Source organism: Spermophilus citellus (genome assembly GCF_964194105.1).
Source record: "Spermophilus citellus genome assembly, chromosome: 11".
Taxonomy (NCBI): Eukaryota; Metazoa; Chordata; class Mammalia; order Rodentia; family Sciuridae; genus Spermophilus; species Spermophilus citellus.
The window spans coordinates 100,727,508-100,745,837 of record NC_138192.1 but is presented as its reverse complement, the minus strand read 5'-3'; the positions used below and the strand labels follow the sequence as shown (position 1 = coordinate 100,745,837).

Below are 18,330 nucleotides of genomic sequence, written 5' to 3'. Positions count from 1 at the left end.
GCTTCTTTGTAGTGTATTTAAATGTTAAGGGTAATTTAATTTAATTTCATCCTTCACATTTCCTGTATATAGGTTAGCTTTAGAGACTTGATTGGTCTGAAGTTTAGTATTTTGGGCAAGAATTCTTCAAAGGTAGGCTGTGTGCTTCATACTGCATCCTATCTCTAGGCTACCATGTCTGATTATATCACTTCTGGTGATGCAAACAAAAATTGCCTTTGTCTGCCATTGTAAAGTTCCTAATGGACTTTTCAGGAGATTTTTACCCACTGCTAATCTTTAGCTAAAGCAATTTGACTCTTTGGGTTTGCAAAATGCTGGTTTTCTGATTCTATCATTACTTCTATATTTATTCCTTGGGTTTTAAAAAATATTTAAATTTTTTTCCTCATCAATTTGGGCCCTCTGACTTCTTTGAAATACTATTCATACAGGAAAAGCAGGATAAACATTTATTTTATTTTTTAATTGACAAAATTCTAGATAATGTTTTAGTGCTTCAGAGGGAGCTATTTTTCTTTTCCATTTTACAGACAGAGAAGTTCACACTCAGAGATGTCAAGTCAATTGTTCAAGATCCTAATAAATATTAAGGAGCAGCAATGGTGTTCAACCCTATGGTATTCAATCCTGGCCTAAATGCATATGTTATGTCTTCTACCCCTGACCCCAATCCCCACCAGTTGCTGACAGGTAGGGGTTGCTACTGCAAATATGTCCGAGTGCTTTGCCCTTTAGAAGCGAAGCTTCAGGAATACTCCTTAGCAGATATTCTGGGATATATAAACATAGACAGTACTCCAGAATTATAGCTCCAGATAAAGGTGCTGACCTGGATGGACAAAGCCAGAAAACATGTTAGAGTATTTAGTGGGAGAGACTCTGAGGCATTATATTTTATGCTTTAGGCTACTGTAGCAGCCAAAGTGTGAGTCATTCTTAAGTTTTGGTTGGAGCAGATACACGTGACCAGAAACATTTGGATAGTGGTCAGATGTTCAGATGACTTAACATTTTAATTCTCCTTATGTTCTCCCATTTCTCTTACCTCCTCCTTCCCACTGCCATTCTAGATTTGAGGAACAATTTAGCTAAGTGCTTAAACATTATTTTGTAATTCCTTAACCTCAGTTGACTGTGTCCCTGGCTTCTGTCCCCATTCCTTCCCCTAGGAACTGTGACCCTCTAGTATCTTAAATAGTATTAAAGAAGCACAAATGACTTAATCTAAAATAAATTTAGGAGATTTTTTTGAGCTTCATGGTGTCTACAACATCATGGGCTTTCAGTGCTGGAGTCTCTGCTGACTTAAAGAACATTTCACAAGATTTTTTTGTGCCTTTAGTGGTACAAAACCTTTTTTTTTTTTTTTTCGTGTCATGCACATTTCATTTCTTCCATCAACAAGACAGTCTACACTAGAAACAAATGGACAAATAACAAATCCTAAAATTGTAGTTGGGAAGGTTCCTGTGCTTATTGTGGACAGAGTCCCTGTCTCAACTCTGATGGCCCATGAAGTACCTCCAAATAAAGAAGTCCCACTTTCCTGCTGTCCTAGGCCTGTACCCAAAGTCCCTAAGTACCTACATTTTACATTATCAGACAGAAAGATGTATGCTTTTGCTATACTTGCTGCCAGTGGACAGCCCTTGGAAATTAGCCCCTTGGAAAGATGTGATAGCTGTAAGCACAGGTCCTCTGAAGGACCTAGGAATCTAGAAACAACAGGAGAAAAATTCTTCACTGTGCATTAAGAAGATTAAGTCAGGTACAGAGAATCCAAATGTTTAAAAGAATGGTAAAGGAAGATTGAAAATGTTCTCTCTTTTGGAGTAGCCTCCAATTATGTTTATGTATTAGAATTCCTTACAGAGTATCTTCCCAGAGCTATCCAATGACACTTTCAGTGATGACATTCATGATCCATATGAAGACCATGAGCCTCAGTTATTGAGCACTTGAAATGTGGCAAGTACAACTAAAAACCCCTAATTTTAAATTTTAGTTAACTTCAATTAACAAAAATTAAAATTAAATAGCATATGTAGCCAGGGGTTACCAAATTAGACAATGAAGATCTAGCTCTTGTGCTTTTAACTTTTTATATCTCCTCATGACATATACAAATTGGGACTATTGTAAAAGTGTTCAAAATTAAAAGCCCTGATTTTGTTAATCTAAGTGATACATTTTCTTTGTGAAATTAGATTTGTAATGGGTTAGAAATTCAAGCTTTCTTGCTTAGAGGAAAACATTTATTATGGGACTAATGTAGAGGGAAAATTAATTATGCTCAAACTTTGATTTTTTTTAGTTTGTATGAATTCTATGTATTAGTGGTCACGGCTGCACGACAGTATGCAACTTAATGCCACTGAAGTGTACACTGAGAAGTGGTTAAAGTGATAATTTTTTTTGTTAATTTCATTTTACTACCATAGCAAAAATTAAATACTTTCTCTTATTTTATTGGGCCTGATTTTGTTAATATTTCTCATGCTATAGGCCTCGCTAAGGACCTGGTCTTGCACGTTCCTGGCTGCAGTGTGTTTCTCTTTGGTGAAGCAGACCTGCCTAAGAAGCGCAGTCTTGTTCAGAGAAGGAAGCAGCTGGGCTGGTTCACAAGGAGGGATTTCAGTGCTCTTGAGCCTGACCTGGGAGCTGCACCTGCCCGAAGATGTGGTCTAACAGGTTCTAAGTGTGGTCTTAGCTCTGTTCTGTTTTGTTTTCTATTCATGGACAATGGCATCCTGAGGACCCCTTGTTTGGTCAGGCCCTTATAGTGATAGGAGAGTTACTTATAGTAGTGGCTTCTCCTTGTACCTGGTGAGGATCCTTTTTCAGTTCTGTTCCATACTAGGCACTCATAAGCTTACTAGTGAGCCTTACTCAAGCTCTTGTCAGATATTTGATGGGGCACCCAGGGAGGATATCAAAGATATATAGCAAACCCTGCAACATGACCTCTGAGACTAAGAATGGATGCAGATCTGGTGTCAGGATCCTAGAGGCCCCATCTCTTCTGACTGTGGATCTGTGTCCCCAGTGTGATGAAGATACCTCAGGAGATACAGGGAGTGCGGACTTAGGCCAAGGTTCCTTCTAGCTGGTAGGAAGATATTTCAGTACTTGGGCATCTAGCGTGGCCAAGTTGGTGCTTACAGCTGCAAGTCCGTTCTAGCGGCACCCTGGAGCAAAGCTTTTCTAGACAATGTGATTCTAGAACAAGAGAGCAGAAATACCAGAGAGAAAGGTATTTCTTTCCCCTGGATCTTATCAACTTTTGCCTCCCTTTGACATTCTGGCCTTCACCCCCCACCTCATTCTATAGGGATTACCTTAGAAAAAGCAAAGTCCTGACCCTGTTACCTGCACTCCACTATCCTAGGGTCTTTTGAGTCTTAATTCTTTCATCTAAAAAATCTTGTGTAAATGTCACAAAATAAGCCATGTTGGGTCAGATTTTGGTGGTTAGCTAATACCTTAGCAGTTACTAAAATACCAAATATCCCAGGAGCAGGAGGATGAACATAAGATACACATTTCTTATGGCACAGCTCTGCCAAAGCCTTCAGAATCATTTACACATAGACATAACCCCAGAATTCTGCTCTTAAATAAATAATATATATGATTACCTAGAGCTGTGCAATGAAATACACAGGTTTTAAAGCCAAGTTCAAATCCTGGTCTGTGTGACCTTGGAGAATTTCTCAATCTCAGGAAAGTTTAATTCCCACATCTATAAAGTGGACATTGTATTAGTGTCTCCCTTATAATATTGTGAAGTTGAAATAATGTCTGTAAAGTGCCCAACACAGTAGTACTAAAGGGTTATTTTTCTTTCCCAATAAAGTGGAGATTTATAAAAATGTTGTTATAGATGTTTTTTGTTCAGTATTTTGTTAGAGAAAAAAGGAAGAAACTGATTGCTCTCTGCCAATTTGACATATTTTTCCATGATTTGTCTCACAAATGGAGATGTGTAAGTTTTATGACTAAATTTTCAGAAATCTATTTCCTGGTTTCTAATTTGAGCCTTCCTAAAGACTGAAGGGATTATACCACAAATGTAGTCAGCTCAGTGCCAGGTGGGCTGGGATTACAGTCAGTGGACAAGAGTTTGGAAGAGGTATTCTGGTGTTAGAGTACAGAACTGGTTTTAGCCTTAGGTTCAGCATACATATTAATTCTTATTTTTGTTTTGCTGTCAGAATAAGTTTTGGGAAGAATTTTAAACTGATCTGTATGTCACATCTGAGTTTAAGACCAAATGCTAATATCATCCCTATTCATATTTAATCTCCCAAGAACAGATGTGTTATATAATTGTTTAAATCAAGGTGAACATTGCTTCCAGTCTGATCTTTTGATTACCTGTGGTTGGAATAATCAGTATCTGTACTCCATCATTACCTATTTTATATTGTTTGATTTGAAATGGACAACCCAGGGGGATTTCTGATTTTTTCTCTATTTTTATTCCACATGGATATCTGTGATTTACATGCAGAATTTCATCAAAATCTGTAAATCTCAAGTTAAAACTTTAAGATGCCAAAATTGGCACAAAAATGTTTAAAGATGATATTTTAAAGGTAATATTTAGTACTGGTGATGATGTAGTTAGAGACACTCATTCTGCCAATGCTAGTGTAAATTGGTATAAACTTTTTGGAAGTGAGTTTGTGAAACGTACCAAGAACTCTAAAAATTGCCTCTTAGGAATTCCAGTTTTAGTGATAAATCCTAAGGAGATAATAAAAGGTATCAGTACTTAAGCATCAGTGTATTTATTGAAGCATTATTTATGAGAGCAAATTCTGGAAACAATGTAAATGTTTGTTATTTGGGAATGATTAGCTATGTCATATTCTCCAGAATTAAGTTTTGGAAGAATTTTTAGACATGGAAAATATAATCTAATATAGAGAGAATTTGTAGTTAATTGATGCAACAAATACATATTCAGTAAACTGCCAGGCATTATCATCATTGAGCAAAATAGAATTCATATGCTCTCTAAGAACTTAGTAGTTGGGGGAGGAATAAGGAGACAGACAGAAAATAAACAGCTTAATAAATAAATGAATTGTATAGTTTTTTAAAAAAATAATAAGTGCTAAAGCCAAAAGAAAGAAAGAAGGAAAAAAAGGAACAGAACAAGAGCGTTACAAATTCTTCGGTGAGAAAAATTATGATTTTAAATTGTGTGATCCAATTTAGGCCTCATTGTACAATCAGTATATGGAACACAGACTGGAAGGAGTGGGGCCAATAGCCCACATTGGAGATGTGAGGAGATTTAGGCAGAGGGAATAGCCCGTGTCAAGGCCAAAGCATAAAAAAATGGTATAAATAGTATGATCTCAGTATTGTAAAATACATATGTTTATGTATTTAATTTATATCACATATGCATTAGAAAAACATTTTTAAATTTCTAAACTTTCCAGCTTATTTTCATAACATATTTAAATCAATCTTCTGATTATTGCCATCATTTTCCTTGAAGGATAATTATTAAGGCTTATCAGTGGTTAATTTTATACAAGCTACATTTCAGTGCATTTATCCAGATTAGATTTGAATATAATTAGCGATAAGAAGGGAAAAGTAACAGAAATCTTTTCCCAGATGTCTTTTTTCACCAAGATATGCTGACCAAAAGTAAAAATATTAGTTTGCAGAAGAAACGTGAATATTATGAATTGACCATCATTCAGCCCTTATTTAAGAGGCTCAGGGAGGGTGCTAGTAGCAGAAAAATAAAATGCTCTAAGAAGGAGTAATTCATTTCTAATATTCCACCAAAACATATAGTCATTGGAATTTAAGACTCTCAGCCGAAATCTTAGGTTACCTTAATTGCACATATTCTTTCTTAGAAACATTTTATCTAGAAAGGAGTAAATTGTTTTCATCTTTTGAAGTAATAGCCATTGAAATAGAATTTATAACTCTTGTTTCAGTAGGGTAGAAGTGTTATTCATCCAAATTTTTCAATGAATTTCATTGCCAGTAATAGCATTTTTCCCCTTATTTTTTTAAAATTTAATGGCTTTATATCTATTTTTCTAACCTTTTTTTTGTTATATCAGTGTTTTCCAACATATTTTTCCATTCCACTCACCAAAACAGAAGAACCTTAACATATTGTTTTTGTCTTTTTTATTTTCCTGAAAAAATTTAATAGATATGACTGATGCTAACAACTGAACACAATTTGTCAACATGCCAGTGACAGTACCCAAGAGGAAGCAGAATCTATAAGGATACAGGATTCTGTTTTGAAGTTCCTGAAGAGAAAAAAAAAGTGAGCTCAGAGGTGGTTAACACCCTTAGTTAGTGCCAAACACACAAAATCTTTTCAGCCAAATTCCTTCTAGAAGTTTGTAGCTGGCCAGCTCATGGGGAACATAAATAAGGGCAAAGTAGTAATAGTTGATACTTTTAGGTCTATAAATAAATACTTTATACATACATATTTAGAAAGCCTAAGCACTTATGGGATAATTTAAACATTGCTGTCTGATATATTGTATGAATGGCCTGCATTGGCATCACTGTTTAGAAATACAGGGAAAATTCTTTGAACTGTAGTTTCGTCTGATGCCTCAGGAATCATAGAGGGAGGTAACTGGTACATCTTGGAACCAGGAGTTTCTGTTAGTTATTTAAATGGCTTACTGAGAAGCTTCCCTTGCTTACTTCTTTCTGCTATAAATAATAAATGCATCATCAGGCACTTTCCTGGACATTGAATAATCCAGTTTGCACCACACCAAACATTCTCCTGGTCTTTGAAAATAATTCTTAATTTTAAAATAAGTCTAATTTTAAGAAGACTATTTTTATTATTTTTGAATTTTTTTTTTTTTTTAACCAGAAATCTGTTTGGGATAATGGAAATGAAGGTCTCAGTATGCAACTAAGTGTTTAATCTACAATGGACACATGATGACTTAGATTTTGTGTGAATTCCAAAAGGGCATTGTCATACAGTCGAAAAACTGGGGAGCAGGCAGGTCACCTGGGGGTCCCCTCATCTGGTCTGGCTTCATTATATGACGTTAATGTGTACCCAGTTCTGTAAAAAACTTTTCTGAATTATTGTGACTCTAAAAGATTTAAGGTCTAAAAATTGAGGTTTATAGCTCCTCCTGGAGCAGGAATACATCGTAGTCATTTGCAGGACAGCTGAGCAGGGACAATGTCCTGTCAAGGTGGAACTTGAATTCAGATCCACCGGGAGCTCTTCCCATCCCTCTACTGCACTGTTCTCTCTTAGCTTTCCTTTCTGTTGGTTCAGCTACATGGATGACTGTCCTGCATTCTTCCCGCTATGGGGGCATTGGACTTAGCAATTATGTTTGTTTTATGGCTTTAGTCATCAAATGTCCAGTTTCAGCTGTGGTTTTTCTTTAGTGCATGTTCTAAAAAAATGTAAAGTCCCAATATGTAATGATAACCAATTCCTTTGGTGTAATAACTGTTTATATTTTTGAGCATGAGGTCCAAGTCCAATGTCTTGTTCTGCTTGTTACTCTAAAGTGAATACCACATTTAGGCAAGAGTTTTACCTTATTTTAACCTTCCTCATGTTTTATACCCAGCAACCTGCCAGCAGGTTTTCAGGAAAAAAAGCAATTAATGAGGGAGTTGAATTGGTCAAAGAGAATCTATTTACTCAAACTGTGATATAATCTACAAATTATAATCTATAATCTCTTTTCAGGTACAAAAATTGTCAAATATTTGTACCTATAACATTACCTCCTCTTGTGCATGAGTTAATACCTGCCACCAAAGAGGGGCTTGATACAATAAATAGGACTTCTGAAGATATTCGTGAGCAACTTCTGACCTCCTAAACTGAAATTCATTTCTATGGAGTGAAATACATAGAATTTTTTCACCTTTGATTGATTGAGAACGATAAGTGTCTGGAACTATTTTTGAGAATAATTTTGATCTTAAGGGGAAAAAATACATGTATTTCTTCTGAATGCTGCTTTTTCATTTTTTTTGAGTGGGCTCCTTGCTATTGTTTTGTCTGAATATAGTTTTTTATTTGTGTTATTCCAGACGTGGTCCTACCACAAGCATCTTTAAACCAGACATTAATAGTATAGTTCACAGTCATTACTGTCAGTGCTCAAACACAAATATTGCATTTGTGTTTGCAAAAGCTACACATCAGATGTTAATTAAGTGCATTTGAGTTTTTTTTTTCCTGCTTAAACAATCTGGCACAAAGGGTTTATATCTATATCAGTTCACCATAAGGTCTCCACAATATCTGAATCACCAGCCGTACAGTATATGATAAATACAGTGTTTCCACACCAGAAAATAACAGAATTGTCAGGAGAACATCAGGCCTGTTATATTTCTCTGTGAAATAATAGCAACTGAATCTCAGTTTCTTTTTCTTTTTGATTAAAAAAAAGTATTTAACTAGGAGTAAACACCAATATTTAGAATGATAAATTTTTCATTAAAGAACACATGGAAAGTGAAACCATACCAGAGATTCTTTTCCTTGTTTTAGCTTGCTTCAGGGCGTTGTGACAGTTGCGTTGGAATAAAATTGGAATTTTAGCCTTGCAGTGAGGGGATTCATGCTGCCACCAGAGCAGCCGAGTGCCAATCTGCAGGAGGCAGGAGAGGAGCGAAACCGCAAACTGAGAAACAAACTTTCACATCAGGTTTCTAATTTTAGAGCAAAAAATGGAATTACTTTAATTATATGACATTTAACTAGAAATACGATTTGCTGGGATTAATTATCTCTCTCATTTAAAATACCTTCTTAGTAGGTTTAAATTAACATAAAAAATCAAATTTAGCATTTAAATAAGGTCAATGGGACTGCTGGATTTAAATGCAGAATTTGATTCGGTATAATTGGATCACCATATTGGTTTTGACTTGGAAAGATTAAGTGGAGGAAATTGGAAAAGCATGAATTTGGGCAGAAAGAGACATTTTCTTTTCTTTCTTCCTCTGCCTCCTCCCTCCTGAGAAAAAAAATGGGTCATGGCCTCATAACCCCTTGGAGAGAAAACTGCCACCCTGATTAGGTCAATATCTCAGATTCACTAACTGTCTCTGTTCACTGCCTGAGTGGGATATAGCAATAAAACCAAATAAAATTCTTGTGTAGATGGGGTTTGATAGAATTTAAAATATACATATCAAGAGCATATGTGAAAAAATGACTATGTTATTTGTTTGCCTCTAAATTATTTCTGATGTTTCATTTTATTTCTCTAAGAAATAATGAAGTTTACACTGTTTAAAGAATTTTAAAAATAGAGTTTATTTTATTCAGGTAAATCAGGTTAGGGCACTGTATACATGCATTCTTTATGGAACCTTTGTGCTTACCTCTTAACATCTAAACTTGTTCTATCTTTAATGATTTATCTTGAGCAGTGAGTTCACCTTATTATCAGGGATGATCACTTTGGAAATTCTACTAAAAAGGGGACAGTTACTAGTCATATAGTGGTTTAAAAAAAAGCCTTGGAATTTTCAGGGTGGATACAGGAAGAATACCATGTCTGTAGAGATGTAATGGCCCACAGAAGTATGGAATGAGGCTATTGGGTCTGTCTGAAGGAATATTTTTTGAAAGTGACCTGCTTCCCAAAGTTGACAAGCCACATGTGAATTTCTCAATGTTGGTTTGGCCTATCAAAGCTATGGAATAGCAAAGTACATTAAACTAGGGATATATTTTGAATATGTATGCTTCGTGTATATACTTTTTAAAAAATATTTATTTTTTAGTTTTAGGTGGACACAATATCTTTATTTTATTTTTATGTGGTGCTGAGAATCAAACCCAGTGCCTCACGCATGCTAGGCGAGTGCACTACCACTTGAGCCACATCTCCAACCCCTCATGTATATACTTTTCTGTATATACTTTTCCTGTGTGTATACTCTTCAGCAGCACCTGTTTGTTAGAACTGTGGTAAAAATGTCTTCCTGAGTCAGAAGAAGGTGTGTGTAACAGATCTTAGGAAATGGCACTATTTATAACATTACCTATTGAGAGGTAGAGGAAAGAAAAACAATGTTTGGATGTTTTCTATTAATGAGTAGCATCAACAAAAAATTCTAGTTGTACTCTGTGAAATGTTAAAAGATATTTAGAGTAAATGATTGATGTATGAGATTGTAAGAGAAAGATGTATTGACTGTTAGGAAATTTAATTTGTATGAAATTAGCATTATGGGGAAATACTGTAATCTGATTCATTCCTGCAGAATTCCCAGTAGAAAGAGGCCCAGCCTTGGGAGTCGAAATGTTTCATTATGTACATGTGTGGGAAAAAGATGAGTGTGCTGATTTTCTGAAAAATGTCTATTAGTATGAAGCAGTGAGGCTAGGCAACAAAGCCCCCAAACCACCAGGGTCTAGGGGAGAGTGAACACAGAAAGCACTTCTCTGATGGATATTGAAATAATAAGCAATAAGTTTGAAAGCAGCAAGAAAAAGCAATATCAGTAAAATAATGTTGAAATAGTAGCTAAGGAATTGTCATATGCTGAAGATGAGGTCAGCTTTTTATCCCCATCAATCCGTAGTCAACGTTGCTTTTAGAAATGTAAGGTTCCCCCAAATTGAGGAAACTGCAAACCTAAGCTTTTTATACCAATGCTAATTTAACCAAGTTGTCCATCTTATAATGTAAACTATAATTAGAGGAGAGCTATTTATGTAATGTGAGCTACACCATCCCTGAGGCAGGGAAAAGCAGTGCATTTGCCCCTGAGCTCTAGAGTAACAGGGCTTTGGCTGGCAGTGACAGCCCCAGTCTCTTAGGAAGCTGGGGATGGAAGAAAGAGTTGCCTGCAACAGTTTGTGCAAAAGGGCATGAGCATGTCTGTGGCACTCTAAACCCTTCCAAACTCACATCATCTGAGACACCAGAGTCCATTTGCCCTTCCCAATCCTGAGGCCATTAGTTGCTTCTCAGTTGTCTCTTTTCCTAATCAAGATTTGGTGTGGAGGTTCATTTTAATCCATGATGGCAGGCATTTGGGAAGAAAGTGGCACGTACAGAGGTATGGTTTACTCCTGTCTCTGAGATCCATAGGAGTGACACTGAGTTCCAATCTCTGGAGATGGTGGTGGAGATGAGTGAAAGCCAAGGCCTGATATAGCTGATGATACTGAATTCATAACTGTGCTTTCTGTTCTCTGTTGTTATTTTAGAAAGCCTGGACTCTTTTTACTTCTTCTGGAATTAAACATCCCTCTGCTACTTTAGAGTAGATAAAATTTTCTGCTTGTAGCTCAAATGCCTATTATTTCAAAAAAGACTTTTGGAAAATCCTGGAGTTTAAAATGAGGAATATTTGTATTCTTTTAAAATGAAACCAAGTAAAGTACACTCCTTTGATTAAAATTGACTGAAGAATTGAATCTTTGAGGTGAGATCTTTGTTCTGCTCTATTAAGATGCTTTTCTAATGATTTAGGTATTGGTGCCAGCCCATACGTGATGAACTGCAATGTTACTATAGATTCTCAAGACTTGTCTGTGGGAAGAGAGATTGCTCATGCCATTCGAGGCTCCAGTCCACATGGATTGAAGGGTGTCCAAGCAATGGCTTTTCCCCATGAAGGGAAAATTGAGATAGCTTGCAACGTAGAGAGTTTTGAAAACCAAGAAACTACAGACACCTCAGAAGGCTCTCAATATGTGACTTATAGTGTTCTTGGGGACCGTTTTTCTTATGTGTCTCCACATTACATAGAAGCTCAAGTTAAAAAGTTGGCAAGTAATCAGGGAATTGGTACCATAGGAAGAGCACTAGTTGGATTTACACCCCTGGAGTGCAAGAACTGTGCTGAATACGCTATAAAGGAAAATATTGGGGAATTCTGGAAGATTCGGGAAGGTGTTTTCATGTGATCAATCTAAGGCTTCACTGAAATTTTAAAGAAAAGTATCAATCATTGCAAAATTTACTTTTGATCAATGAAGATCAGAGGAAGATACAAAGAACTTTGTTGCATCTGCGTATTGAAAAATTGGAAGCATTATTTCCTCAACAACAATAACAAATGCTTGTAGATCATCCATAATCACCTGTGATGTTTCTAGTCATCATCAAAACTTTGTGAGTACAACTGTCAAGTACGATGCCATTTTGAATAACCTGAGTAAGGTGGCCATAGTTGCTGAGCCACCTTTATGAAACAACAACAACAACAAAAATAGACTCAATTTGGTTTTCCTGAACAATTTGTTTTACAATTGCTGGGACTGAACCCAGGGCTTTGTGCATGCTAGGCAAGTGCCCTACCCTCCCAGCCTGATTTTCCTGAATTCTGTATTCCCAAGTTCTGTACTCAACTCTTTTTTTTTTTTTTTGAGTAATCAATTTTTTAAAATGTGCATTTATGAAAATCAAGTACTAAGTGATTAAAAAGTGGAGCGATTATAAAATAAAATCTTTCTTTCAAAGCATGATTGTCCTTTCTGGCCTTGCCACATTTAGAACGACCCATTGTTCATCCCAGAGATAACTCCATAAGCCAGATTTATCCAGGTTTTTATTGTTTATGTAGGGAGAGAGCATCGTGGTGTTGGGCATAACTTCAAGGAAGTGTTTATTGTTTTTGTAATTTAAATGGAAAGTCTAAAGGTTTAGAAATTGAGTACTTTTAAACAGAAAGAAAGATACTAGTGGAAGAAATTTTATTTGAAACAAACTAAAACATGTTATTTTGTGAAGTAAAAGAAGCTACTTGTTGATTCCAACAGTTTTACATAAATCCTTAGTATTTGAAACATTTTAGTATAAATGCTCTATTCTTAAATCTCAGAGAAATTAATTTTTCTACTAATTCTCTTTAGCAAAACTAATAATGAACTTCTCTAAAAAGAGCACAACATACAAGTCTATTTTAAGGGATTAAAAAGAGGTCAAACTCAAATCTTTTATAGGATCTGATGATCTAATATTTTTTAACTTACATTTGAGTCTGATTTCATTTGCCCTGTTCCAGAATAGTGATTTTGTGAGTATCTTCTTTCTATACAATTACAACACAGATAAAAAATGATGGACTAGGTGTATTTTTCATATTTAAGGAATATTACTTGCTCTGGTGCAGAAGGAAAATGCTGTCCATTGAGATCTGATGGGTCATGACAGAGAAATGATAAGTCCTCATTCCTCCTTGCTTTGACAGAAGCCACGTGACCCAGCAGAACGAGCACTGAACAATGGGTTGGTGGACTTGGTTCTGGTCCTTATTCTTATCCCCTACATAGCCACAGTTTCATTATTTATTAAACAGGGAAACTAATTTCTGCACTAAGAGCTGTGTTGGGGGCAATAAACGTTTGTAAACTATAACATAAAAATGAAACTTAGTAGTAGTCTTTGCTAATATTTTCTAGAACTTTTCTTCAGTTTGGGGGCATCTGTATTGAATGGCAGAGAGGGGATAAAAGCATAAGATGCCATTGATTCTTTTGGGGTTGTAAGAGAGGTGGATTAATTTTCCATTTACCAAGGTTAAGCTCTCCAGGTTCTTTTCTCTGTGTTCCAGACTGCTGGCTTTGGTCGAGACCTATGTGTAGCCACACATTTACTTACTAGATATAGTGTTTCAGTTTTAAAAGATGAAAAATCTTTCGAGATGGATGGTGGTAGTGATTGCACAACAATATGGATATACTTACACTGAATTACATATTTAAGAATGATCAAAATGATAAAATTTATATTGTATATAATTATCATAGTTAAAAAAGAAAAAAAAAAGCATGTATTCCAAAAAAGTTAAAAAAAAAACAAAAGACAAACATCTGATAAGGTAATTTCACTGAATCCACAGTTTCTAAATAAAAAGTAGTCAATTTCTAATATTCATTAATGTATACAAATATACGAGAGCACTGTTTTCTCTTTTGAATCTATTATGATGGATTCCGCTGTTAACTTATGAAATTTGGTTTAAAATTGGGTTTTAGTTTAAAATAGAGTTGATAAAATTTGGCCTTTGATCCAATACTTAAAAACAATAGTTTACTCTTTTATTATAATTTTCAAAACCAGCACAATCACACTTCTTGTCTCATTCATCTTCTGATTCCCCATCCTTCCATCATGGTACTCCAGGAAGTCTGAACCAGCTGTAGATTGCTGATGTTTTCCCATGGACGGACATGGCATCATCAGCTCTTGCTGTGCATGAACTGGCAGAATTAGCTGGGCGGGATCTGCAGTAACCAGGAAGGATTATCCCATCAGATTAAGGAAACCTGACCAAGTGAGCAAACCTCTACCCTGACTCATGTCAACCTTACCTCAGATTGGCCTCTTTGGAAACAGACCAGATTTGTACACATGTTTCTTCAGTACTTTTAAAAATTAATTTTGCCACAGAGTGGACATTGTATGGTGTGTGGCTTCACAGCTGGTTTCACCTCTAGCTTCTGCCAGCTGACTTTGCCCATGACTTGTGCCACTTGTGGATAGGCCCACATCCATGTGGACAAATAAAATTTATCTTGAATCAACTCTTCAGTGTTTTTGTTCTACCCAACTTTAAACTTTAGCTTTGAATTTTTTTTTTTTTTTAAAGAAGGAGAAAGAAAGCAAGAAGCTGGACTATGAGGGGGATAAGGTTTATTTGCGTGTGTGTGTGTGGGTGGGTGTCATTTGTTTTCAACCTAAATTTGGCTTGTCTCATGATAAATTAAAATATTTCAACAAAAGGCCAGGGTGGGGGGTAAGTAAAATATAACTGAAATAAAACAAAATGGGGGGGGGGTAATATTTTCATTCCCTGACATAATGAAAAGCCTTGCTCTGTAATTGGTTTGTACTGTCTTGGAAGTGGCGTCGGTGGTCAACAAAGGACCACTCTATGAGAGATCTGCAAGGAATTTATCATACCCTCTGGCTGAGCCAAAGCAGGCTTGATAGACAGTTTTGTTTCATATAAATATTCTCATGTTACTGTTTACTCTGTGGGAATATGAGGATCTCACTGACAGGGTACGTGCTCCACTGCCTTGCTTTTAAAGGCATTTATTTGACTCTGTTGTTTGTACTTGCCCAGAGACTTCAGAGAATGGCCCAGGAACTTGTTTGATAAGCATCCAGACCATGCTCCCAGAGTATGTTGTGCTTGGGGGTTAGAAAAGCTTATTGTTTTAAGCAAGCTGCACATGGCTTCCAAGGAGCCCATTTTTTGTAGGTAAGAACAATTAGGACATAACAGCAATCTCTTAGAATGCTTCTTGAAAATGTAAGCAAATGTCCCAGTGAGCATGGCTGGGGTGGAACTCAGACTGTCTTTGGATTATTCTGCCAACTTTCTTTGTCCCTAGTTGTAATGTTTTGAGACAAATCAGCTTAGTATAAGTTAAGATGTGAGAAACAGACCTAAACACGGGACAGATTTCTCTTTCTGCAATTTTCGTGTGTATGTTCAACCTATTGTCTCTCGGCTCTGCACCCACTCTTCCATACTCGGCTTTCTGATGCTGGCACTCTGCAAACCACATTTTTTCTTAGCCAACTAGTGTTCTGCTCGGCTCTCATATGTGGGGTGCCAGACAGGGAAGGCTGCAGGCTGGAGAAGGGAAGGGGGCTTGCTTTTTGCTGTTACTGTCTCTTTATGACAGCCCCAACTCAGCAGTAGTTCTTCACCCTGATGGTAGCTCTTGGTTCCAGGCTCCAACTTTTTTTTTGTTTTTTGTGACACTTTCAGAATTGGCTTCGTCATGATCCTCAGAAACCCCAGCATGAGCTGAGCAGTGCCTTACCCTCAGAGGCCTGAGCCCCAGGTCTGGAAGGCCTCTTCACTGAGCCTCCTGGACTCTGAGAAACCAGCCTCAGTTTCTTCAGCTGTAGTGGGTAGTTCTTGCTGCAGCTATTTTACAATGTCATGGTCCTTTTGTTTTTTTAGTTTTCCAGCAGCTGCTGAGCAGTTTTCGCGTTATTTCTTTTGAAGTACTAGATGTGGTTTCTGTTTTATTTTGACTGAGCCCATAGTGGGTCCTGTAGAAACAAACCAATCAACTGAACAACAGAGAGCAGAGAGAAGAAGGCAGAACATTTGCTGAATGAACATTGTTCCCAGTGGAACTACAGCATCACCATTGATGGTTACTCTCCTTTTCTTCTCATTAGCACTTTATTCTCTTATCTGTTTTAATTTTGTCAAATTCTGTGTTCCCTGTGACATTCTTACTATTTCAACTAGTAGAGAGCTGAGTGGTGACTTGAAGTAAGGGTGGGACACATCGTGATACCCATTTGATGGTTCTTTTTAAAAAAACTTTAATTAATATTTATATTTTAATTTTTATTGGCATATTATAATCACACATGATATATATTTATTGTTAGATAGTCATACATGCATGCACACAATAGAACAGTTTAATTTGGTCAGTTTCATTTCCCAGCACCTCCTTTCGGATAGAGTTTTCCAATGAGTGTTTTTCATGTAGGAGTTTATTCTAGCATTCAAAATGAAGACTAATGTAACTATGCATTTAAAAATTGTCTTTTCAATCCCTGTAATTGTTACTTGTCTTTCCTTTTTAGTCTTCTTCATCTGTCAGGTATCTATGTGATTCCTTTTAGCTGTGGGAAGCCCCCAGCCAAATACCTTGCCCAGCCTTTCTGCATATCATCCTCTCAGCTTTTACTAAGCAAACCCCAAATCCCATCTGCAGCCAGTTTTTTGTTTCCTAACTCTTTTAAGTACCTGTATTTCCCTGAGGAAAGACTAACTGCTTTGAAGAAAGTAATAATTGAAAATGATGTACTTTAACAGTAACCCATTGTTACAAAACTGTCATTTCTGGTGCATGTAATGGAGTTTTGGTAATTGATAAATATTACTATGTTTCTCCAAAAATTATGTTTAGTACTTCATCTTCCTTCATGGTGTCCACTCCAATATTTTGCAAGGATAAAAGGAAGATAAAATGGTACCAAAAATTCTTGAGTGAATCCTTTAGATATCACTGTTTGTATCTGTCTTTAATTGAGTACCAACTAATTATCAGGAACTATTACCTGATTTTTCTTAACCCTCTGGTGTAAGTGACTAAAAAGTAATGCAATTTTCCAAGTTCTTTTAGCCTACTGGGTCAACCAGGAGACCCCTCCTACCATATTTTGTATCCTATAAGGTTCTACCACTGCCTTAACCCTAACTAATGCTCTTAGACCCATGTCCTCAATACTCCAGGGCTCTTTGAGGCCTGAGCATCTTTTATCTCTAGTTTTTTGTAATCCAGTTAAAATTGTACTTTTGACTGATTTACCTACCCCTCTTATAGGAGACCCAACCTCAGGATCCCAGGACTTCTTCCAGACCTCAGATCTCCCACCCCCTTAATACTTAGTATTCTTTCCTCATTTAAAATTTCTTCATACCCTATTTGAATCAAATGTATGATATGTCAAGATCATTGTATTATCTTAAGCAACTAATAAAAAAATAAATAAAATGCAATATCTCATTAAAGCATATAAAAAATAAATAAAAATAAAATTTCTTCCAGATCTGTCTTTTCCATAATTATTAACTACTGATTTGTTGCCCATTTATTTCATTCTTCTCATACCTAGAAAACCTGTCAGCATCTAGTTTTATAGCTTTCTCCCTGGATTAGTTTTGTAGTGCTTCCTCCTCAGGATTGTGCACTCTGCAATGCTAGACACAATCCTGTCTCACCAAGTGGGGAGGTGAAAGATGCGACCCATGCCTTCAGGTCTCTCCCAGCTGAATTTCCCTGAGTTGAGCCATAAACTTGCTTTAACTAATTGAGAGATTCCTGGAATGGCTCCCACTATCCTTAAAGGGCCAAGTCAACCACAGGATTAGAGTGGTCCCCATTAGTATTTAAATCAGGGAGGAAAATTGCCTCCAAGTGGGGCCCACACTGCAGCTAAGACCAGAATGGATTTGGATTATGCAGCCAATACCCCAGAAATGGCTGCAACTGAAGACAGTTGGTCATATCTTTTACTTCGAATTCTCATCCCCACATTTTATGCAGTTATGGTTTTGGGCTTTGACATCGAGGCATGGCAGGGTTGTATTTATCTTCTCTTGTTTGTTTTGCTGGCTGGGCTGTAAAGTCACTGATGATAAAATGTCATCACCAGGTGTTTATTGAACATTTATTATATTTCCACAGGAGCAGATTTACTATTATGCTAATGACTTGTAAACTGTAGATACCCTCATTTGTATAAAGACTTTGTAAGACCTGGATAATGTGTTTATAGATCTCAGTAATATGCTCACATAATTATATGG

The 18,330-nt window shown here is 36.5% G+C and overlaps 1 protein-coding gene across 3 annotated transcripts in view; it reads left to right on the top strand.

The window, feature by feature from the left end:
- FTCDNL1 (formiminotransferase cyclodeaminase N-terminal like) overlaps positions 1–12,487 on the top strand; it is a 35,324-nt gene extending 22,837 nt beyond the window's left edge. For all 3 annotated transcript variants that reach the window (XM_081262391.1, XM_081262392.1, XM_081262390.1), the window contains 2 exons: positions 2,509–2,694; positions 11,502–12,487. In XM_081262391.1, the coding sequence (XP_081118517.1) occupies positions 2,509–2,694; positions 11,502–11,938 (623 nt within the window). In that variant the 3' untranslated portion in view covers positions 11,939–12,487. The remainder of the gene's footprint in view (positions 1–2,508; positions 2,695–11,501) is intronic.
- The last annotated feature ends 5,843 nt before the right edge of the window (positions 12,488–18,330 follow it).